Raw genomic sequence first — 24,441 nt, 5'->3', positions numbered from 1 at the left:
ATAGGGCTTACAATCGCTGTAAAAACCCAATGAGAAAGAGAGGGCGATAGGCCCCGCGTACACCCCAGCATTCTTTTACATGCGTAGAGTGCCGTTGAGGCCTTCTTGACCCTCTCCTCCACGTTGAGCTTCCATGACAGCTTACTGTCTAGGATGATTCCTAAATATTTTGTGCAAGGCTTCTCCTGTAAGGTCACCACTCCTAACTTAGGCCTGGTCCAATTTGGGACCTTGTACCTCTTTGTAAACAAGACCATATCCGTCTTCTCTGCATTGACTTTCAACCCGACATTAGATGCCCAGGTATGAATATCGCGAAGCGCCCGATCCATCAAATAACTAATCGTTGGAAGGCACTTTCCACTTATGACAATTGCAACGTCATCTGCGTAAGCCGTAAGTTTTACGGGTCCCTCATCGAATTGCCTGAGCAGTTGGTTGATGACCAGCGTCCACAGCAGAGGTGATAGCACCCCTCCCTGCGGCGTGCCCCTGTCCACTGATTTCGTGGCCTCGTACAATCCCCATTGTGATGTAATCTTTCTGCAATTTAACATGCAGCCGATCCATCTGATTAAGGCAGGATGTACTTTAATGTAATTAAGACCATCCATAATCGCCCATTTTGCAACATTATTGAAAGCCCCGGCAATGTCCAAGAAGACTCCTAGAGCATACCCCTTATATTCCAGGGATTTCTCCATGCTTATTACCACCCTATGCAATGCGGTGTCTACCGACTTGACTTTGGTGTACGCATGCTGTGTTGTGGAGAGCAGCTTTTCATCCACGTTGGACTTTATGTACATATCTATCAGCCTCTCAAAGGTTTTGAGCAGAAATGATGTTAAGCTAATGGGTCTATAGTCTTTGGGATACACGTGACCGATCTTCCCCGCCTTTGGTAGAAAAGCTACACGAGCAGTTCTCCAAGAGTGCGGTACATGATTCAGTCATATGCACCCATCGAATATTATTTTAAGCCATTCCACGACCTCCGTACTTGAGACTTGTAGCATGGCCGGGAATATACCATCTGGGCCCGGCGATTTAAACTTAGAAAACGTCTTCACTGCCCACTCGATCTTGGTATCGGTCACCAAGTCAATGGTACTTGAAAAAGAGAGTTTGGACTTAAAAATTACACTCAAGCCTTTACTCTCTTAAAAACGATTAAGAGATTTAGTATTTAGTTTGTAGATAAAGTATGTGGCAGTTGTCTTTTTGGAATAAGACACAACACAGCATTTGTTTGAATTTAAATATAAATTATTATTATTATGCGCACCATCCGGCAAAAGAGTCCAGATCAGAATCGTTAGAAATAATTTGACAAATAAATAGTATTTTTCGTGAAATATATAGTTTTAGTGTATTATTTCAATCATTAAAGGTGAGGAGTGATGGGAAAACATATTGAGTAAAAAGTGCTAAATGAGGAAAAAAAATTTGTTATGAGTGCGGAAATTGTGCTAAGTCATAAGATAGCTGCTGGGTTTGCGTACATAATTTTTATTTATCTTTTTCAAAGCTTCTATACTTAAAAGCATTGCAATTAAGGTATCCTCATTCACAGTTTTGCAAAAAGGTCATTTCAAAAGTTATTCATTTTTTTCGTCTCCTGTAAAATTCGTAAAAGTTGACTTAGCACATTTTCACATTAAGCGAACGATATGTTGCCTTTCAGTGATTGATTTTTTTCCGATTCATAACGTTACTATAGCAAATGAAAGCTACGGATCATAGCGGAATGATACAAGGTGGCAGCATGGTGACATACCTACAAACAAATAAAATTCCATGTACTTTGTTTTTGTAAATTCGATGGACAAATGTCAAAATCGTCGGAAGTTGATGTATCAAATCAAATAAAAAAAGTTTATAATCAGCTGTTCCATGCTGCCACCTTGTATCGTTGCGCCATGCTACGGATCGTGAACAGCTTTTTTTCATTTTATAGGAAATTTTTTTTAAATTTCTAATCCAGTGTCGGTATACTCGACATCAGGACCTGCACCTTGCACAGCGGTTCCTTCAACCTCACCAAGCACAGAATCTATAACAATGGCTGTTGTTATACAGAAAATCCACATTCTTGCCAACATTTGTCCATAGGAATGGCTGTGATCAAGCAGTGTAACGGTTAGGAATATTTAGTCATGTACCTCATCTTCCCAGAGTAACATGGAGTATCCGTGTTATCTCTCTTTTGCTACTCCGAATAAGCCGTATTGGCTTCTCAGTTACTCTCCGAGCCCTCTCTTTGGTGTATGTCTCCGCCCGTTTGCATTGCAGCTCTCGATATGCGGGATTTATCTCTATTGTGATCTGTCGACAGATGGGATATGCCCACGATTTGTCTTACTCGGGTATCTTCGACATACTTCCTCCGCCTGAGGGCCCCATGCCAGGCGTCCCCCGATATTTTAGTCGAGCAGGACATCCATGGACGGAATTTTGTTGCGGAGATGGTCAGCTCTTAAAAGTTTGCCAGGTTGGAATATATTTTCAAAGAGCGACTGTAACTCCCACTTATTTTACGCGCCACTGGTTTTCAGCTGTTTTGTAAATTAGTTGGTTTTAGCAACTTCCAAGCAGAATTGCTCTATCAGTTATCACAACAAAATGGGAAATAAAATTCCACCAACAAGTGGCATAGCATGTCTATAAGCTGCAATTGCTTAATTATGCTTATATTTCAATGCATTCATATCAATTTAAAATGAACGCTAATTTTACAAAACTTTTTACAAAGATCCCACAAAGAAGTCTGGCACTCGTTTAGTTGGTGATGTTGCTTTCGACGAAGCAAGAGAAGTTGCAGCTTACATAACCCCAGTGCCTGGCGGTGTTGGACCAATGACAGTAGCTATGTTGATGAAAAATACTGTACGTTCAGCTTTAGCAGCAGCGGACAAATTATTACAAACCACATGGGATTTAGCGCCACTCTCATTAACCAAAGTTAGGCCAGTGCCTTCGTAAGTTTCTCGAGCCAGCATAAGGGATTGAGTAGATGAATATTTATGTATTCACTTATATTTTTTACAGAGATATCGTTATTGCACGCTCGCAAAAACCCAAACATATTTCTAACTTGGCCAAAGAAATTGGACTTATAGGCAAAGAGGTCTCATTGTATGGTGATAAAAAAGCTAAAATATCCTTGAGCACCATCGACCGGTTGCAGAGTCGCGCAAATGGATCTTATGTAGTTGTTGCTGGGTAAGTTAAATAAATTGGTTTCGTTAATGTATATTTTAAGAAAACCCTTTCAAGTTCAAGATCCCAAATTTGTTGGCATAACTGGTTTTAAAACCAGTTCGAGATTGTTTTGAGAACTACTTCGATATAGTGGTCGGCACTTGGTCGGATTATTTCGTTACTTTCTTGTATAGTCGGTTGCAAAACACTAACGGATTCCACCAAAAAAAAATTCGAAATGTAACGGGTTCAAAAAAGTGATCCTGTTCAAAAAGCAAACGGTTCAAAAATGTAACTGGCTCCAGAATAATTAGCTGATTCCTAAACATCTATGGGTTCCAAAGGAGTAACCTAGCGGGCGCAGTAAACGTTGTGCTACCCGAACTTCGATTTAGGTTTACCAGTCTTTTTTAAAAGAGCTTCAATTTTATTTTTCTGAGTCCTCCTCTCCTCTTCTACAAAGTCAGGCGAAAGACTTAAAAGTTGGTGCCACGGAGAGCAGATAAGCCCGTGGCGCTTGCTCCATTTCTGCTCATTCCGGGATAGGCCCTTCGGGAGCATCGTGGTGGCTGTGGTCGATATCCAAATGCGAAAGAGTAAATTCGAATGTTGAGTTGCATTGCAAGCGGTTGCCATGACCCATATATTTGAAGAGCTTTTAGATAGGCCTCGAAACCTACCAAGGTGATTGTGTATCCACTCACATCACAATTTGGAGTCTTGGGCGTTGGTGGAACGTTGTTTTGACCAGTGTGCATTGGTGCATAGTAAGTCTATGCCGACGGTGGTAGATACTTACGCAAACTCAATCATTTTCCCTTCCATCACTCTTTCTTAAGCCACTTTTTTCATCCTATCTCCATATCTCTCTCTTTCTATTGTGTTCTCTTCCTCGATCTATCAGTCACCCTTGCGCTCTTCTTTTACTTCTCCCTCACAATTCTCACTCACTAACCATAAGCAAGATTTTTCTTTTTTTCCAATATATCGGCCCCTGGTTCATTTCCTCTAACAAAGATATTCTAAACATCAACCTAGCTACCTATCTACAAATTTTCTATTCAGTAGCACTAGAAATAAGATATTTTAAACTTCCTGGAAAGGGTACGTTTTTCTGCTCGATATTTCGTTTATCCAGAGATTTTCAAGAAAGTTTAAAAGTTCATAACTCACTTTCTTTCTTCCTCTCTCCTTTTTGCACCACTTCTCCTCTGTTCACTTTCACCTTTACTTTACATAAAGTGGCATAACTCGCTCTACCTCTCCTCTCCTCCCTGTTGTTGTTGTTGTAGCGATAAGGACACTCCCCGAAGGCCTTGGGGGTGTTATCGATGCTGTTGTTGTTGTCGTTGTCCTTTGCCGGATGCAAATCCGGTACGTTCCGGTACCAAGCCCGACCATCTCGGGAACGATTTGTTATGACCACATGCGAACTTCTTGGCCATGCCGCCCTCCCACCCCCTAGATCCATGAGGAGTTTGGGGTCTCCAAAGCCTCGGCTGTTAATGAAACAGGATTCGTCACAGATAGGTGAGGTTGACATTTGGGTTTGGAGAAGCTATATATTGCGCTTGCAACCTGAAAGGGTTGCGCTACATAACCCCTTGAATCTGGTATTTTAGTCGCCTCTTACGACAGGCATACCTACCGCGGGTATATTCTGATCCCCAAACCCGCTGGGGAACTCCTGTCTTCTTCTCTTCCCCCAATTCTTCTCTCCTTTTTCCCCATTTCTTGTCTGTCTCCATTTCTTTCCCTCTGTTATTATAACTCATAACTCTTTCTTTTTTCTCTCTCTCTCACTGTTCGGAAAAATAAGTATCAATTCTTCAATTATATTCGTCAATAGGGCCATAGGGCCCCTGCTCAGAAGAAAATTATTCTACCTATGTACCAAATTTCAGGCAAATCAGGACATAAATAAAATTCTTTGGTATATGGCGGTCCCTAGACCGCTTGTGGTTAGTTTTGGAGTCCATTTATTTACTATTATTTTACTACTATTTTAGATCTTTAATTTCTTGCCCTTTTTTTGCAGCATCACACCGACACCTTTGGGGGAAGGTAAAAGTACCACCCTAATTGGTCTAGTTCAAGCACTTTGTGCACATAAAGGACGAAATTCGATTGCTTGCTTACGCCAACCATCACAGGGACCAACATTTGGCATCAAAGGTGGAGCTGCTGGTGGTGGTTATGCTCAAGTTATACCAATGGATGAATTCAATTTGCATTTAACTGGTGATATTCATGCAGTTTCAGCTGCCAACAATTTGCTAGCCGCACAACTCGATACACGTATTTTCCATGAAAATACACAAAAGGATCAAGCGCTCTATGATCGTCTCGTGCCACGTATTAAGGGACAACGTAAATTTTCCAAAATACAATTGCGTCGTTTACAACGTTTGGGTATTAACAAAACTGATCCCGATACGCTGACTCCCGAAGAGCAAAGTAGCTTTGCGCGTTTAAATATTGATCCCGATACAATAATGTGGGAACGTGTTGTTGATATTAATGATCGCTATTTACGTGAAGTAACAATTGGACAATCGCCAACTGAAAAGAATTTTACACGTAAAACTTCATTTGCCATATCAGTGGCTAGCGAAATAATGGCTGTGTTGGCATTAGCTAAAGATATGGAGGATATGAAACAACGTTTAGCGAATATGGTTGTAGCTTTCGATCGCAACGGTAAACCAGTGACTGCCGATGATTTGGCTGTTACTGGCGCTTTGGCTGTACTGCTGAAAGATGCTTTGGAGCCGACGCTCATGCAAACTTTGGAAGGTACACCTGTTCTGGTGCATACCGGACCATTTGCAAATATCGCTCATGGCTGTTCTTCGATTGTTGCTGATAAAATCGGTTTGAAATTGGTAGGTGCAAAAGGTTTTGTATGCACCGAAGCTGGGTTTGGTTCCGATATTGGCATGGAAAAATTCTGTAATGTAAAATGTCGTTCATCTGGTCTCACACCTAATGCTATGGTATTAGTAGCGACTGTACGTGCGCTGAAAATGCATGGCGGTGGTGCTGCTGTTACACCAGGTGCGCCACTCAACAAACAATATACGGAGGAGAATTTGGAGCTGCTAGAAAAAGGTTTACCAAATCTTCTACAGCACATATCCAATGGTCAAACGTTCGGTTTTCCGGTTATCGTCGCTATTAATCGCCATACGTAAGTTATTTTTTTCTGGCACCATTTAAGACTTTCGTGATTGTTACCGGGGCCTTTATGGAATAGTTGTTGTGTTTACAGTGAATTGTCTTCGAAACTTTTTGGAGAACTATTGGGAACTATTTCCGTATGCTTTGCAGATTTTTTCAAGATAATTTCAGGTTCTTTTTCGGATTGTTGACATAGTGTGAGATCGTAATTATTTGGAGCTTTTAGGCCGATAAAATAAAGACAAAACACAAGGTTTCTCTTTTCCTCCTTGATATCATTTCGAGAATGTTTCAATGAATAATTTTAGGGAATAGTTCAGACTATACATAGTTCAGACAAATTTTGGGTTATTTTTCGAGATAATTTCAGACCATTTAGGGATTGTTTTCGTGGTTCGATCGGGACTGTTTTAGGATCACTTTTTAGTTGTTCACGTTTACGTGGATCGTTTCGGGGCTATTTCGTAAATTTTTGAAATTGTTTAGGGACCATTGCGCAATTATGTTCGAGATGTTTTAGGATCGTTTCAGAGATGGTCGGGCTAATACCTTGTTGTTGTTGTTGTAGCAGTGCTTCGCCCCATCCAATAGGTGTGACCGATCACAAATTGTCATCAACTTGCTGTTTCAACAGGGGTGGACCATAATACACAATACAGTTGAAGAGATGGTTGGTGTCATGTGGGGACACATTGCAAGCAGGGCTAGTACCTTAATGGTGCTTTGTAACGACCATCAACATCGATAACACTCCACAAAACCTTCGGGGAGTGTCTTTATCGTTAATACAACAACAAGAACAGATGTTTTAGGATCATTTAAGGACTAATTTTGTATAATTTCGGTACTTTTTTCGGAACTCTTTCGAGATCAAAAATAATTTGGGGTTGTTTTTGAAATAATTTAAGGACCATTTGTGATTGTTTTCGTATATCATTCCGGTGTTTTTTTTCTTGTCTGCCTCGAGATGCTGTTGCTGTATTAACGATAAAGACACTCCCCGAAGGCTTTGGGGAGTGTTATCGATGTTGATGGTCCTTTGCCGGATATAAATCCGGTACGTTCCACAAAGCACCATTAAGGTACTAGCCCGGCCATCTCGGGAACGATTTATATGACCACATTAAACCTTCAAGGCCATCCCGCCCTCCCCACCCCCTAGTTCGATGAAGAACTTGGGGTCCCCAGAGCCTCGGCTGTTAACGAAACAGAATTGGGCACGGATATTTGAGGTTGACAATTGGGTTAGAGGAGCTATATATAGCGCTGGCAACCCCTTGAATCAGTTTGCTATTTTAGTGGCCTCTTACGACAGGCATACCTACCGCGGGTATATTCTAAGCCCCCTAACCCGCTATCGTATACAATATTTAAGATCGTATCGGGATTGGTTTTACGATAATTATGGGTTTTATTTCGGGACTATTTTCAAATTATTTTGAAAACGCTTCGATATATTTTTCTGAACTGGAGCGTTAAATGTAGTAGAAAATTATTCGTCGGGTAATGTTATTTGTAAGATTCGAATTGTTTCCATCCTTAATGCCGCTAGTTGGCGCACGGATCGATATATTTAGAAATTCGAGCGAGATTGTGGAGTATCACATTTTTAAGTAGCTTAGCGGTGAGAAACTTGAAATTTGATAACTAGACCAGTTCCATATGGCAATGTGTAGTGCAAAAACACCACTAGATGGCGTACGGATGGGGATATTTACATAATTCCGAAATTGACAATGCAAAATTGAGTCATACTGCGATCAAAAGTTGGATACCTTCCCTGTTAGACAGAGACTTAAAGAATGAAACACAGCTTAGCCCTCTGCGACAACGCAATATATAGGAAAAAAAACTTCGTTAGGTGGCACGCTAATCGAGATACATATTGTAACGAATTTACTTGCAAATCCTCTTATTTGCAATCCTCTGCTAAGTTCGAATCACTAAACTGTTGAATTAATAACTCCAATTTGTAATAATGCAAAATGGCCTTTATTAAAGTACTTCACAATAACACTCAAACTGTGCAACGAATAGCTTGCTTAATAACCACACTGATTGATAGCTCAATGAAACTCTACTATTCAAAATAATACTGCTATTGCTAGATATCGTCTTAATCGCAACTGCTTGACAACTCAAATCAAACTGAATTCCTTCTTACTCGCCTGCACTGCTTTTATAGTTTACGCTGCATACTTCTAGGCTCTTCGATTTCCAGAAGTTACTAGTTGTTTCGGCTACAAAATCGCCAGCCACAACTACGTGCACAAATTATTGCCCTCTCTTGTGACCACTGAGATAAGATATATGCATGTGTTTGTGCATTGCCGCTCCGCTGCTCGTATACGTACATATGTGTAGACGCAATTATTTATTCGTTTATGTAAACACATAAAGATTGAATTATTGATGTGAATGTTTGTAGTTTACAGTCTCTCGCGCGCACATAGCCGTATAAGTAAATGCATCTGTGTGTGACATCTCTCTGGGCTGCTTTATATATGTGTATACTTGATTTGATTATTAACGTAAATACTGCTTGGCATGGCCTTAGCATCGCCTTAGTGATGGGATAACTTATGGGTGGTAATAGCCGTGACACTGCCCTCCACCTAAGTCTGATCGTCCCGATCAGACAAATCTCTCGATCTAAACGTTGCCAGCCTTTCCAAATGGACCACTTTCATTTTGGTTCGTGGTTTACCGATGGTTTGTATGCGGTACACTACATCGTTGATCCGTTTTACAACTTTGTATGGGCCTTCCCAATTACACTGCAATTTCGGGGACAAACCTTTTTTACGTTGTGGGTTGTATAACAGCACCAAATCTCCTTCCTGAAAACCTTCTGAATTAATTGCTTTATCGTATCTGGCTTTCATCTTGTCACTCATAATCTTTGTTCGTTGCCTTATCAGATCATGTATTTTTCTTAGCTCTTCTTCCAAATCACTAGTGGATTTCCTGACATTTCTCTCCGCATTGGCATCTATCCCAAACTTCAAATCAGCTGGCAGTCTAAGGTCATTGCCAAAAATTACTTTTGCAGGGGTTTGGCCCGTTGTCTCATGCACTGCTGATCGGTAAGCCATCAAGAATAATGGTATGCGGGTATTCCATTCTTTATGGTACTTGTCTACTACTTTCCTTAAGTGCTCCTCCAATGTTCTATTGAATCGTTCTACCATACCATCGGATTGAGGATGCAATGCAGTTGTCCGTGTTTTTCGAATGCCCAATGACTTACACATTTCCTGGAACACAGCTGATTCGAAATTCCTGCCTTGGTCAGAATGTAACTCCATTGGTACACCATACCTTGCAACCCATTCGTTTTTAACCACTTCTGCTACTGTTTCTGCTTCTTGGTTTGGGATTGGGTATACCTCTGGCCATTTACTGAAATAATCCATAACCACCAGTACGTATTTGTTTCCGCGGTTACTAGTAGGAAATGGACCTGCGACATCCATGGCGATCCTTTCAAATGGCGCACCTGAGTTATATTGCTTCATCTGGCCATGACTTCGTGTTCTGGGCCCTTTCGCTCTGCTGCAAACCTCGCAGTTCGCAATCCTCTCAGTGACCGACTGACGGCAACCAACCCAATAGAATCTCTGTTTAACCTTCTCGAGCGTCTTCGTGATTCCAAGATGACCTCCGCTTGGACCATTATGCAGCTCGCTGAGCACGTCAGGAATCCTCTTTCTGGGAACAACTATCAGTTTATTCTTGTATTTACCATCCTCACTCTCCCATACTCGATGAAGGCAACCGGATATCAATTCTAAACTGTTCCACTGTGCCCAATATGACTTCGCAATGGGACTCTCTGCTGACATCTCTTCTCTGTTTGGTCTTTCATTTCGTTCGAGCCCTTGCATAACACGTGACAGATCTGCATCTTCTAGCTGGCACTTTCTTAGCTGTTCCTTGTCCCATTCATCTGTACATGTTATATTCATTAGCCGGACATCTATAATGTCTTCTTTAGCCTCGGCTTTTGAACAGTGCTTGCATTCCAAACTACATGGTCTTCGTGACATTGCATCAGCATTTCCATGGGTACTACCTTTTCGATGCTCAATGGAAAAGTCGTAGCTTTGTAGTCGCTCGATCCACCGTGCCAATTGTCCTTCCGGATTACGGAACTGCAGAAGCCATTTCAACGCTGCGTGATCTGTCCTGACACGGAATCGCTGGCCGTAGAGGTATTTGTGAAAATGTTTAATGCAGTCTACCAATGCCAACAGCTCTCTCCGCGTAACACAGTAGTTCCTCTCTGGTTTTCCAATCGAACGGCTGTAATATGCAACTACCTTCTCCTGTCCATCGACCAGTTGCGATAAAACGCCTCCTATAGCATATCCACTTGCATCTGTATCTAGAATAAATGTTGCTCCTGGAATCGGATATGCTAACATTGGGGCAGTGCACAAACGCTCCTTCAATGTTTGGAAAGCCACTTCTTGCTCCTTCTTCCATTCAAAAGCTTTGTTTTTTCTTGTAAGCTCATGGAGGCTATGGGCTACGCTGGAAAAATTTGGTACAAATCGGCGGTAATATGTGCACAGCCCAAGAAAACTTCTCAATTCATGTAGGTTCTGTGGTCTTGGCCAATCCTGTACAGCCTCTATTTTTTCGTTCGCAGTGCAGATGCCCTCTGTCGTTACCTTGTGACCTAAATAATTGACTTCCTTTTTAAACAGCGCACACTTTTTGGGACTTAACTTCAGACCAGCGCCAGCTATTCTCTGGAAAACTTCCTCTAAGTTCTTAAGATGTTCATCAAAGTTCTTGCCCAATACGATGATGTCGTCCAGGTACACCAAGCATGTTTTCCAATGTAGTCCTTTCAGTACCTGGTCCATGAGTCTCTCAAAAGTAGCTGGTGCATTACAAAGTCCAAAAGGCATCACTGTAAATTGCCAAAGACCATCACCGACACTGAAGGCTATTTTCTCTTTATCTTCCTCCTTCACCTCCATTTGCCAGTAGCCGCTTTTCAAGTCCAGCGTGGAAAACCATTTCGTACCAGATAGCGAGTCCAGAGTGTCGTCAATTCTTGGCAATGGGTAGCTATCCTTTTTCGTTACGTCATTCAACTTCCGGTAGTCCACGCAAAACCTCATTTTTCCATCCTTCTTTTTTACAAGTACTACCGGTGAGCTCCATGGACTAGCTGATGGTTCGATGACGCCGCTGTCGCTCATTTCTTGAATGATTTGACTCACAACTTCCCGCTTCGCCAGTGGAACACTACGTGGAGCTTGACGGATCGGCCTCGCATCTCCAGTGTCAATTTGATGCTTCACAACGTTGGTGCGGCCTGGTTTAGAATCATCCTGGTCAAATATGTTCGCGTACTTTAGGAGCAGTTGTTTTGCCTTACTCTGATATGCTTCCTCTAGCCCCTGTGTCCATGCCGTGATGTCATTTGAAAGATCAGTATTACTAGCTGAAACGTGTTCCTGGAGCTGTTCACAGTTAATAACTACTTCAGCCTCTTGGCATCTTCCCAAAATAGCTCCTTTAGTCAGTTTGAGTGGTGACTTGAACTCATTGAGTACTCTTACCGGAATACGTCCATCTTGTTTTGTCATAGCCAGGGTTTTTCCTACAAGTATGTTTAGTGCTGATTTGTTTGCTGCTTCGACAACCCACAATTTGTTTGTCCCACAATCTCCATCAACCTTTGCCCAGATGACTGCTTCGGATTTTGGTGGTATTCGCTGACTCTCTTCCACCAGCACTCGTTTACTGCTGTAGAATCTCTCGTAGCCGAAATTAAGTGGCACATCCATGTTCTTATATCGCATCGTCTTGCTTTGCATATCGATCTTGATGCCTTGGTTGATTAAGAAGTCCACTCCAATTATGATTTCATTAACAATACCTGCCACTATAAAATTGTGAAGTACCGAGACGTTCCCAATTGCTATTTCACATTCTACTTCTCCAATTACCTGGGTGTCCTCTCCCGTGGCTGTACGTAATCTTGCTCCAAGCAATGGTCTTATCTTCTTGTTGACTAAATCTGATCGAATGATGGAATGGGATGCACCCGTATCTACAGTCAGTAAACGTTCCTTTCCATCCACATGTCCTCCGACAGTAAGATTGCTTGACCTTCTTCCAATTTGCGAGATAGAGATTATGGGGCATTCAATTGAGGGAGCCAGCTGTCGCCCCTTGCGGCTGACTCGCTTTAGTTTAACGATTGAGTGGATTTGGAGATTTGCTCGTCTCCTTCAGCTCTGCGTTTACGGCCACCCACATTGTTGGAACTATTGGAATTGCTACTACAGTGACGTGCAATGTGACCTGGGTTACCGCACTTGAAACATTTCATAACTCCGGCATTTTTCTGTTGTGATCCCTTCAGAGCTTCCAAAATTGTATCTACCCACTCTGGCCTTTCTACTTCCACACGATGAGCTTTGTATGCTGGTTTACTCAATAATGACGCCGTTTCCTGAGTCAATGCATGGGATACCGTTTCAGAAAATGTTTGCTTTGGGTTCGCGTATGTGGCTCGCTTCGTTTCGACGTCCCTTATGCCATTTATAAAGCTCTGAATCTTCACTCTTTCCGTGTATTCCACGGGTGCATCCGCATTTGCAAGATGAGCCAATCTTTCAATGTCCGAAGCAAACTCCTGCAAAGTCTCGTTAGCTTTTTGGTAGCGGTTTTGCAATTCTATTTGAAATATCTGTTTCCTGTGTTCGCTTCCGTATCGCCGTTCTACAGCAGCCATCAGTGCGTCATAACTGTTCCGTTCGTACTCTGGAATAGTCTGTAAGATTTCGGCAGCTGGTCCTTTCAATGCTACGAAGAGTGCGGCAACTTTATCTTCCACATTCCAGTTGTTCACTGCTGCGGTCTTCTCAAACTGTAGCTTAAAGACCTGGAAAGGAACAGAACCGTCAAAGGATGGTGTTTTTACCTTTGAATTACTAGTTGAAACTGCTGGGCGATTCAGTTGCAACTGCTCGATACGTCCTCTCAAAGCATCCACCTCGGCCTCGATTTTTTCTTCAAACTGTAAAATTTTTGTATCTTGCGCCTCCAACTTCGAGGAAATACGTCCTTCTTGCTCTTCCAGTTGAGCAGAGATCTGCGATGATATCTGTGCTGAAATTTGAGCCGACATTTCGGATATCCGTGCCTCTTGTGCTTCAATCTTCGCTGTTATACGGTTCTCCTGCGATTCCAGCTGAGATGACATTTGCGACGACATTTCGGATATACGCTTACATATACGTTTTCTGTTCTTCTAGTTGAGATGCCACTGTCGATGTTTGAGCAGATATTGCAGCCAAAATCATGTTCAAGTCTGTGTTCGCCATTGTCTGCGGTGTTTCTTCGATTTTTGTTATTTCCTCGCCATCAAGATGAAAGTCATACTCTTCCACATCAATTCCTTCTCCTTCCATTGCCTCTCGTAGCCGTGCCTGAAGTTCAAGTTTAACGCCGCTTGTATTCAATCCACGGCTCTCCAACTCCTTCTTTAGTTGCTGGATCTTCAATTCACTGAACTTTGCCATGTCCTTGTTGTCCTCTGGAATTTATTCAACAATTCCTCTTCTGACACCAATTGTAACGAATTTACTTGCAAATCCTCTTATTTGCAATCCTCTGCTAAGTTCGAATCACTAAACTGTTGAATTAATAACTCCAATTTGTAATAATGCAAAATGGCCTTTATTAAAGTACTTCACAATAACACTCAAACTGTACAACGAATAGCTTGCTTAATAACCACACTGATTGATAGCTCAATGAAACTCTACTATTCAAAATAATACTGCTATTGCTAGATATCGTCTTAATCGCAACTGCTTGACAACTCAAATCAAACTGAATTCCTTCTTACTCGCCTGCACTGCTTTTATAGTTTACGCTGTATACTTCTAGGCTCTTCGATTTCCAGAAGTTACTAGTTGTTTCGGCTACAAAATCGCCAGCCACAACTACGTGCACAAATTATTGCCCTCTCTTGTGACCACTGAGATAAGATATATGCATGTGTTTGTGCATTGCCGCTCCGCTGCTCGTATACGTACATATGTGTAGACGCAATTATTTATTCGTTTATGTAAACACATAAAGATTGAATTATTGATGTGAATGTTTGTAGTTTACAGTCTCTCGCGCGCACATAGCCGTATAAGTAAATGCATCTGTGTGTGACATCTCTCTGGGCTGCTTTATATATGTGTATACTTGATTTGATTATTAACGTAAATACTGCTTGGCATGGCCTTAGCATCGCCTTAGTGATGGGATAACATAGGGGTGGTAATAGCCGTGACAATATTAATAACGTTTCAATAAAGACAACGCAACATTGGATAATCTTGATATTAAATTTAGGGTACTTGAGTTATATAATATATTTTAGAAACCGATGAAAATACTATACATAAGCGGAAAAATTGCGCTAGGTGGCGCGCGTGTCGAGGTAATGAGGAGCTAGTGAAGTTCGAAAATCATGTGGATTATAAGTTATTTCTCAGTGAGCTAGGGACTGGATAATAGAAATGTAGGTTTGTGCCCGATGACCAAGTAAAAAGCAATTTCTATAGGTGGCGCCTGTATTTAGGGAATTGTAAGTAGACGAACAATACAGCTAGCTGGTACAAAATCGATCTTAAAATATTGACGCGAAATAGGGGAATAATGCAAAAGGTTTAACGGCAAACTACACCTTTTCCAGTTTAAGTTCAGAAAATTACAATTCAAGTTCAGAATTTCCAATTCAAATTCAGAAATTTACAATTCAAGTTCAGAAATTTACTATTCAAGTTCGAAATTTTCAATTCAAGTTCAGAAAATTACAATTCAAGTTCAGAAATTCCAATTTAAATTCAGAAATTTACAATTCAAGTTCAGAAAATTACAATTCAAGTTCAGAAAATTTGTCGGGTTTTTTTTTTCATCCAATGGAAATAAATGTATGTAAGATGGTATCTATGTGTTAAGGAAGCATTGGACATCGTAACTCGTTTAAATCAATTTTGCGAGATAGCGAAGAAAAAAAGTCTCGCTCATAAGAAGCAATTACAATGCCATCCAGCTATATTCTTAGCGTCACAACCATTGATCTGCACTGAGTATGACAGCAGTGATGCAGAAGATATGACCACTTAAACAGTGAACGGAGCGTCTACACCCCCGGAAGTAACGTAGAGGTACTGTCTGCATAGATCTTGGCGCCATATGTCAAAATATCTCAACTTATCCGCCATCATCGCATTTCATCATGAACTTAATCGCGATTTTGGCACTTTCGTAACAAATCATGCCAGCTTTCCCTGTTTCGCGGTAACTGACGGCGATTGGGAGCACCATGAGAAGTCAAGTCTTCCTCCACCTTCGCAACTCTGTGGAGGTCTCTCCCTTCCACTGCTTCCAAACTGCTGTTTCGACTGAAGTACTTTTTTGGCCGTAGCGTCATCATGCACTTGTTGGAAAGAATTATCCTCCATTTGATTTCAAGGTACGGGATGTACACACCTTGAAGAAAACTTGGGGTACACTACTATACCCAAGCCACCATTTTGGCAACATGGTCAACGAAGCATCAACACTTCCGCAAGTAACATATAAGTATAAAATTAATTAATTAAAATAACTTTTGAAAATTAACACCCTACTTATAAATTTCTGAATTCGAACTGTAATTTTCTGAACTAGAAATGTAATTTTCTGAACTTGAAATGTAATTTTCTGAACTTGAATTGTAATTTTCTGAACTTGAATTGGAAAGTCTGAACTTGAATTGTAAATTTCTGAACCTAAATTGTAAATTTCTGAATTTAAATTGGAAATTCTTAACTTGAATTGTAATTTTCTGATCTTAAACTGGAAAAGGTGTAGATACTCTATGCTTGGACCATAGCTCACAGCTCGATGACGATTTCAAGGATGACAGTATAAAGGAGCAAAATTGACTTGAAAATCTAACTTTAGGGCATAGTATATGCATCCTAATTGAGATAAGTGTAATTCCAGACAATTTTCCAGTAAATATCTGTCAGTGTAAATAATTTTAAACTATTTGCTTTTAGTTCCGATACGGATGCCGAACATAAATTGATCAAGGATGCTGCTTTAAAAGCTGGCGCTTTCGCTGCTGTTTTATGTACACATTGGAGTGATGGCGGCGAAGGTGCCACTGAACTTGCCGATGCGGTAATAAAAGCTTGTGAACGTCCATCTGGTTTTAAATTTTTATACGAAAACAATTTGCCGCTAGAGGATAAAATGACAGTGATTGCCAAAAATATGTATGGAGCAGGAAAAGTAGAACTGACACCAAAAGCTGTAGCCTCATTACAAAAACTAAATGCTGCTGTAAGACTTGTTGCTTTCGACTTTTCAATATTGTATTTTTATTAATTTTTGATTTTTATGTATATAAAGGGTTTCAACAACTTACCCATATGCATGTCTAAAACATCGGGCTCATTAACAGGCGATGCTGCTATTAAGGGTGCTCCCAAAGGTTTCACTCTAACTGTACAAGATTTGTATGTCTCAGCAGGCGCAGGTTTTGTTGTGGCTATGTGTGGAGAAATTTCCAAAATGCCTGGACTTTCGACTCGTCCTGCCATATATGATATTGATTTGAATACTGAAACTGGTGAAATTGAGGGTCTATTTTAAGAAACGAAATTATAGAATTAATTAAGAACATTTATATAGAAAAATATGAAATATGCACTTATATGTGCATGTGTAATTGTGTATACGTAATTTTTTTAAGCCGATCCGCATTTCCAATAAATGGTTTTAATAACGTATTACGTATTAGTGATTTAAAAAAAAAAAACAACGCGCGTGTTCCAATACCGCTGGAGTTTGATGTGAAAACATATAAAAGGAAGGTTAGAAAAGTTATGTTTTTTGAATAAACAAGAGCTCGCCCAGAGTTTGAAGTGCGACTACAACAGTATTTTCTATACTATACCGAATGATAATCACAATAACTAATAGACCATAGCATAGCCTGGTACTTAGCATAGTCTGATGCTTTACCTTTTCGAGCTAGATTTGACATCTGATAGAAGTTTTAATTCACAATTTAAGTTCGTTATAAAGCTTCCGATAAAGATTTGTAATTCATGTCTGACTGTGCATCCATTTTCATTTACACTTTAATTTCAAGAACACGAGGACGATTCCGGTTTGGATTTTGGTATTATTTGCAGTATCAGTTTTGGTTTTAATTTCGATCTGGTTTTGTTTCAGTTCCGTATGTTGTTTCGGTTTTGGTCATGATTTCAGTTTTGGTCCCGGTTTTCATATTGGTCCTATAATTCAATCTAGAATTCGATTCCCATTTAATTCCGGATTTGGCGCTATACCGGTTTAGGGGAGTGTTATCGATGTTGATGATCCTTTGGCGGATACAGATCCGGTACGTTCCGGTAACAAATCACTATCAAGGTACTAGCCCGACCATCTCGGGAACGATTAATATTACAACATAAAACCTTCTAGGTCATGCCGCCCCACCCCAAAGTGCCATTATGAACTTGGGGTCCCGAGAGCCTCGCCTGCTAAACAGGCGTAAGTGAAGTTGACAATTGGGTTGCGGAAGCCTTATTTCCTTTGTTTTCAGGAATTGCCTCAAAGTTTCAGTTACGGTTGCAGTTCTAGTTTTGCCTCCGGTGTTAGTTCCGGACTCAGACCCGGGAAGTCCTCAGTCTTATCCAAACAGAGTCGGTTTCGAAAAATAAAGCTCACTTCTGAAGAATACGTACTGTTTCTGGCTCAGTTTCGATTTTGGTACAGTAACAGATTTAATTCTACTCTCTGCTCTCACGTGAGACTACCCCTCTATTCAGTTGAAAACTGGAACGAACGCTTATAGCAACAACTTTCCAGAGACTCTGGACCAGAGTGGATGCAGAGATATCAGTGCCGTGTATATCCTCGAGAAGCTGTAATGAGGACGGTTGTAAAGAGTTAGTCCACCTTTTACTCTCCGTGGGACCAGCCTCAGTGAACACGAGGTTCCGAACTCTAGGCAGTTTAGTGCTGCCCTATCTAAGGGTGTTGTGAAAATGTTCCATAAAGGACCTCAGTAAGTTTATTGATATAATTAAATTTATAATTTATGTAATTGGTTCCAGGAGAATGTGGATCGAAGATGTGTGAGATTTTAGATTTGTCAACCAAGCCCTGTACTGACTCCATGTGTAAGGGATTGTGTAGCGCAACCCGCTCAAGGGGTCAGTCAGAACCTAAGTCATTTCGATCGGTTTCAGCTAAATGAGAGGCTTTGCACACCAGGAAGTTACATATACCATTATAAGTTATATGACGGGTTTTTAACCAAATTTTTGGACCGCGAACGTGTATTCAAGTCATTTTTTAAAAATAAAAATTAAAAAAATTGTAGCTGGTACTTTTCTGCGATTTATTTTATCGCTTAAGCTCAAAGAACTGCTCAAAACTGATCAGTATCTTATACAGTTTTAAGCATATGATGGTTCTTAGTATACTTTATGTAATACCTTTGTGTTAGTAAGAGCTACCAGCACGTTACTTTTAAGGAGAACCAAAAAGTCATGGCTTATGAGGTTTTAATGATAGTTATTGCAAGATCGAGTTAATTAATGTATCCTCTTTTCTACAGGCACAATATCTATATAAGAAATTAACTCTTTCAAAAATGTGCAGAGGAGCCTTTCAAAATCCACCACGGTCAACATTAGCATGACTTCCTGTTATTTATTTATTTTTGTTTTCGATAAAAGTAATGTTTTGGTAGCTCTTATTAACATAAACCTCTGAGCTTATACGCTATTATGTAATCATCTTACTTCTACATACTCATTTATAAAAAGGTATTTCAACACGCCCAGATTTAGCATTAACAGTTTCCCAAATTGTGCACGTAAATGTTGAAGGATCCATGCGATCAATATAGAGCTTTCCATCTAAATGGTCCATTTCATGTTGCGCTATTCTTGCATTCCATCCACTTAATTTAAATTTTTTGTCTGAACCACTTTGATCTTTTCCACTTATTAAGACAGAATTATAACGTTCAACCTCAGCTGAATAACCTCGAACACACATACAACCCTCAGGATGTTTATGTTTTTCATAGTTGGTAACGGTCATAGTTGGATTTATTAAAACCTGTGAATTTAAGTTTGTAGATACATACATACATACATTACATGCTTAGTCGTCCATTGATTTATAGACATTCTTACTGTTAATGGCAGCGTAGACATTTTCCTTGCCTCGCAAACAACTTTGCTAAATTTATCTTTCAGTTCTTCACGGAATTCCATTACAATTATGCGCAGCGATATTCCAATTTGTGGTGCAGCTACACCAACGCAATCGAACTTCTTCAGTACATAGAGCATTTGTTCAATTATATAATTAACTTCTTTACTGTGAATTTGGTCTTCAGGAACTTCGGCTGCTTTACGCCGTAACACTGGATCACCTACTTGTGTAAAATGCCCGTAGGGAGGTTTGGTTATTGGCTGTGGTGTCCAGAATTCTTGATACATTTTGCGAAATGATTTGTTTCTGCAACTACTTGTGGAAACAAAACGCTCTTCTTCGCGAACTATTTGTCGACCAATTGTTTGCAATCGTTGAAATCGTATCATTTTATGTTAAATAAATATGTACCAATAAATAAAATCAAATAAGCAATAACAAAATAAACTGCACAACCGGCGATTGCACTGTAAAATTATCGATAGCTTAAAAATTTCCGTTTGAAATCGCTATGCCGGGCGCAACATCAGCTGACTTGCTAAAGGTACGTTCATCTTTGGTCTTTGCAGAAATTCCTAAATCCAACTTTTCAGGAAAGTATTGTGGTGCGACACATTCCTCCTGTTCAGCGTGATCAATATGCATCAATTTAACGTTGCATTTGCATGTTAAATTGCTATCCGTATCTGTATTACGCTTCATTGGAACGCAACTGTTAAGAGCATCTTGTCTGAAATTTTATCAAATTTATAAAAAAACAACCCACATACAAATATAGGGGATGTGAGTGTTTACATTGGTCGATGTTTTCAATTAATTTCCATAAATTGAATTATGTATACGGGCGTACAATGATTGCATGCAACAAAGTCGATAAGAAGCCTACTTTTGGTAATTTTCGTTTAAAAGATATTAACAAAAATCCGAAAAGTGACCCTGGAGTGCTCCGAAAGCGTAGGTGGGATCCGTAGTATTTTTGCGCAGAATACCTTTCTGCATTGGCGACCTTCGGCCGCGCTTATAAAAAATTACCCTGGGTTTGGAGACCAAAACTATATCCGCGCAAAACAATTACATATGTTCACTTTTTTTTTTTTTTGTTAGTACAACAAAATCATCAAAATTACAGCACCCACATGAAAATTTTCAATTTCATTTGCAAATTTTTCTTGACAGACCCAAAATGTTTGAAAACATCGATTTGTTATCGAAAAAATGTCGATTTATTTTAAAATCGATGTTTTTTCAATAACTTCGATATGAAATAGATATTTTTTCGATTACGTTTAAAATTTTTTTGGAATACACAATCGATAAATTTTCGATGACAAATCGATATTTTTCTATAACCAAATTATAATTTTTCGATAGTGAACCAATATTTTTTGTAAAAAATCTAGAATATTTCCAAAACATATCGATAACTTTTCAATGTTAAACTGATAAATTATCGATAACGTTTGCTATCTATACAAGCTTTACAACTCTTTCGTTTGCGCTTATAAAAAATTACCCTTGAAAACAAGTAAAGGTGTCTACGTTCGGGTGTAACCCAACATTAGCCGTGTTTTTTAACACGCGCGTATACGTTTCGTTTGCGCGTGTTAAAAAACGCCTATCTTCGCTTAGATAATGCTTAGGAGACCCATCTAGCGGCTGTGGTAAAACAACTAGCTACAGCAACAGGGTGTACCGAAAAGCGGAGACGCAACGCTCTGATGGCCATAGGGTATAACATATAGCTGAATCAGTTGCGATGAATTGTGGACACACATATAATACATAGAATTAGTGTACAGGGTGAAACAAAGACACATATTTCAGTTACATCTGAGTATAATGCGTATTGAAATTTAGTAGGACAAAATTTATGCGCAGCAATTTCAGAGGTGTATTTATAGTTTGTCTCTTAGCAGTCAATATAAAGTTTAAGCGTAAACGGATATACGCGTGTTAAAAAACACGGCTATTATATACTCAGCGTGAGCTTCAATTGTACATTTCATTTCAGACAAATTACTTCTCTACATAGCACGTGGCACCGCCCGTTTAAAAAAAATGTCTTCCCATTTCCTCTTACAATAAAACTTGATAAGTGAAATATCATTGATTCAAAACTATTTTTTGGTAAGTTATAGCTTATTATTCTAGTCTACGACCCTTTTAAACTTGTTTTATATCTAAGTTCCAGTGGTCTTTAACCGATCCCGTCCATTTTTACTAGAAATATTTTCTGCCATAAGGAAAATATGTGTACACAATTTCATTACGATATGTTAATTTTTCTTCGAGTTATGGCCGAAACATAGAAAATTGCTTGATCATAAAAGGGGTGGTGCCACACCCATTTTCAAAAATTTTAGTGTTTTCCAATTTAATGTTATAATTCAATTTAGAAAGTAAAATTCTATTGACACAAAGCTCTTTTTCGCTAAAATATAGCTTATTATTTTCGTCTACGACCCTTTCAAAAATCTTTTATATAAAAGTGGGCGTGGTCTTTAACCGATCTCGTCCATTTTTCCTAGAAATATTTCCTGCTATATGGAGATTTCGTATACCCAATTTTATTACGATCCGTTAATTTTTCTTCGAGTTATGGCTCCCGAAACATAGAAAATTGCTTAGTCATAAAAGGGGCGGTGCCACGCCCATTTTTTTAAATTTGAAGTTTTTCCTATTTATTGTAATAAATCCAATTGGAAATGAAATACCATTGATATAAAGCTCTTTTTTGCCACGCCCATTTTTTTAAATTTGAAGTTTTTCCTATTTATTGTTATAAGTCCACTTGGGAATGAAATACCATTGATATAAAGCTCTTTTTTGCAAAGATATAGTTTATTTTATTAGTTCACGACTCTTTTTAAAATCTTTTATATAAAAGGGGGCGTGGTCTTTAACCGATATCGTCCATTTTCCCTAGACATATTTCCTGCTATAGGGAAAATTTGTGTACCCAATTTTATTACGATCCGTTAATTTTTCTTCGAGTTATTGTTCCCGAAACATAGAAAATTGTTTAGTCATAAAAGGGGCGGTGCCACGCCCAATTTTTTTAAATTTGAAGTTTTTCCTATTTATTGTTATAAATCCACTTGAAAATGAAATACCATTGATATAAAGCTCTTTTTTGCAAAGATATAGTTTATTTTATTCGTCCACGACCCTTTTTAAAATCTTTTATATAAAAAGGGGCGTGGTCCTTAACCGATTTCGTTAATTCAAATCATTCCTTACAGTAAAGGCAACCTCGCTGCCGAATTTTGTTAAGACAGGTTTAACAATTTTTGATTTATGATTAATAATATTTGTAAAATTTATTTTGTCGTAAGTAGGCGGTGCCACGCCCATTTTGAGAAATTTTTATCAAAGTCTTAGTATCAGCCCACATGTCAAATTTCAAGATTCTAGGTGTATTTATTTATTTATCAGTCTACAAATTAAACAATTATACAGACCAAATATACCGACACTTAATTCTCAGATGTAATACACGATATAAACAACATAAGCAGCCATCAATTTTAAAGTAATATTTAAACAGTATTGAATTAAACGCTTGACAATTTCAATTAAAAACTTAGAAGTAAGCAAAAGTTAAAATGATGTAAATGTGTTAAAATGTACTCATGAAGGAGCTAGTAAATAATAATTTATGAAATTGACAATAAAGCAAATTAATAGTAGATAAAATATATACAGAATAGAATTTATACAGAGTAAATTTGATTGCATACATATAAAAATAATGATCACAACGCAATTTTGCAAACAAGTTTCAAGTAACTGGTACTTCATATTTGAAACAGAGGGTTGAACAGTATATCACGGTTTAGCGTTCTTTGCTTCATTTCGAATTACAAATTTAATGTAGTTAAAAGGTATTTTTTAATACCAAGAAACGAGTCGCAGACGTCTAAATTTTTACAGTGTTTATTAAAATCACGACCTAAACAGTGAAGTGGTTCGTGCATTTCATAATTCGACCTGCATGTAGCTACAAAAATTGTTTGAAAATGTCTAGATGGCCTAATAGGAAGGTTAAACTTAATTTCGCAAAGCAAAAATGGACTATTTATTGACCCTCTTATTAATTTAACAATAAATAAGACACCAAGCATCTCCCTGCGGCTCTGCAATGTGGGCAGCTGTATTAGTTTTAACCGGCTGCAATAGGGGGGAAGATTTTTAGAAGGATCCCATGGTAAGTGTTTTAAAGCGAAAAGCAAAAACTGTTTCTGGACCGATTCCAGCTTGTCAGAATGAACCTCTAACGCGGATTCCAAATTATTGAAGCATATTCCAAAGTAGGTCTGACCAATGATATAAAAAGAGTTTTTGTAACGTATGGGTCATTAAATTCTTTAGACCAACGTTTAATGAAAGCCAAAGTACCTTTAGCACTATTCACGCAAGATTCAATATGAAGTTTAAAATCGAGTTTTGGGTCCATTGTATCGCCTAAATCAATAAAATTAGTGACTTGCTTGATTACATAGTCGCCAATAACATAACATTGAAAGGACTTCCTTGTAAAACACATGAACTTACATTTAGGTAGGTTTAGTGACATGGCGTTTACATTACACCAGTCACCAAGACTATTCAGATCAGCCTGAAGACACGCCCTATCCACGGGTGAGCGGATAGGCATTACAAGTCTGACATCATCATCGTACATCAACGGCTTGCAGCTCTTCAAAACACTAGGAAGGTCATTAATGAACAACAGGAACAAAACCGGACCAAGATGGCTGCCTTGAGAACACCAGAAGTTACGTTTATGAACCGAGA

At 39.1% G+C, this 24,441-nt stretch overlaps 2 protein-coding genes across 3 annotated transcripts in view; one reads left to right on the top strand and one right to left on the bottom strand.

Annotated features, from left to right (window-relative positions):
- pug (pug C-1-tetrahydrofolate synthase, cytoplasmic) overlaps nt 1-17,195 on the top strand; it is a 52,232-nt gene extending 35,037 nt beyond the window's left edge. For both annotated transcript variants that reach the window (XM_067787309.1, XM_067787317.1), the window contains exons 6-10: nt 2,756-2,981; nt 3,052-3,225; nt 5,243-6,394; nt 16,461-16,746; nt 16,816-17,195. In XM_067787309.1, coding sequence (XP_067643410.1) covers nt 2,756-2,981; nt 3,052-3,225; nt 5,243-6,394; nt 16,461-16,746; nt 16,816-17,058 — 2,081 coding nt within the window. In that variant the 3' untranslated portion in view covers nt 17,059-17,195. The remainder of the gene's footprint in view (nt 1-2,755; nt 2,982-3,051; nt 3,226-5,242; nt 6,395-16,460; nt 16,747-16,815) is intronic.
- A 1,598-nt stretch (nt 17,196-18,793) lies between these two features.
- Nucleotides 18,794-20,122, bottom strand: LOC137252113 (peptide deformylase, mitochondrial-like). Its single transcript, XM_067787376.1, has 2 exons — nt 19,623-20,122; nt 18,794-19,545 (listed from the first exon to the last, which is right to left on the bottom strand). Exons 1-2 carry the CDS (start codon nt 20,031-20,033, stop codon nt 19,234-19,236), a joined length of 723 nt encoding a protein of 240 aa, XP_067643477.1. The 5' UTR covers nt 20,034-20,122; the 3' UTR covers nt 18,794-19,233.
- Nucleotides 20,123-24,441: the final 4,319 nt, after the last annotated feature.

This window comes from Eurosta solidaginis, chromosome 1 (genome assembly GCF_040869045.1).
Source record: "Eurosta solidaginis isolate ZX-2024a chromosome 1, ASM4086904v1, whole genome shotgun sequence".
NCBI classification, from domain to species: Eukaryota; Metazoa; Arthropoda; class Insecta; order Diptera; family Tephritidae; genus Eurosta; species Eurosta solidaginis.
This window is presented reverse-complemented; position numbering and strand designations above follow the sequence as displayed.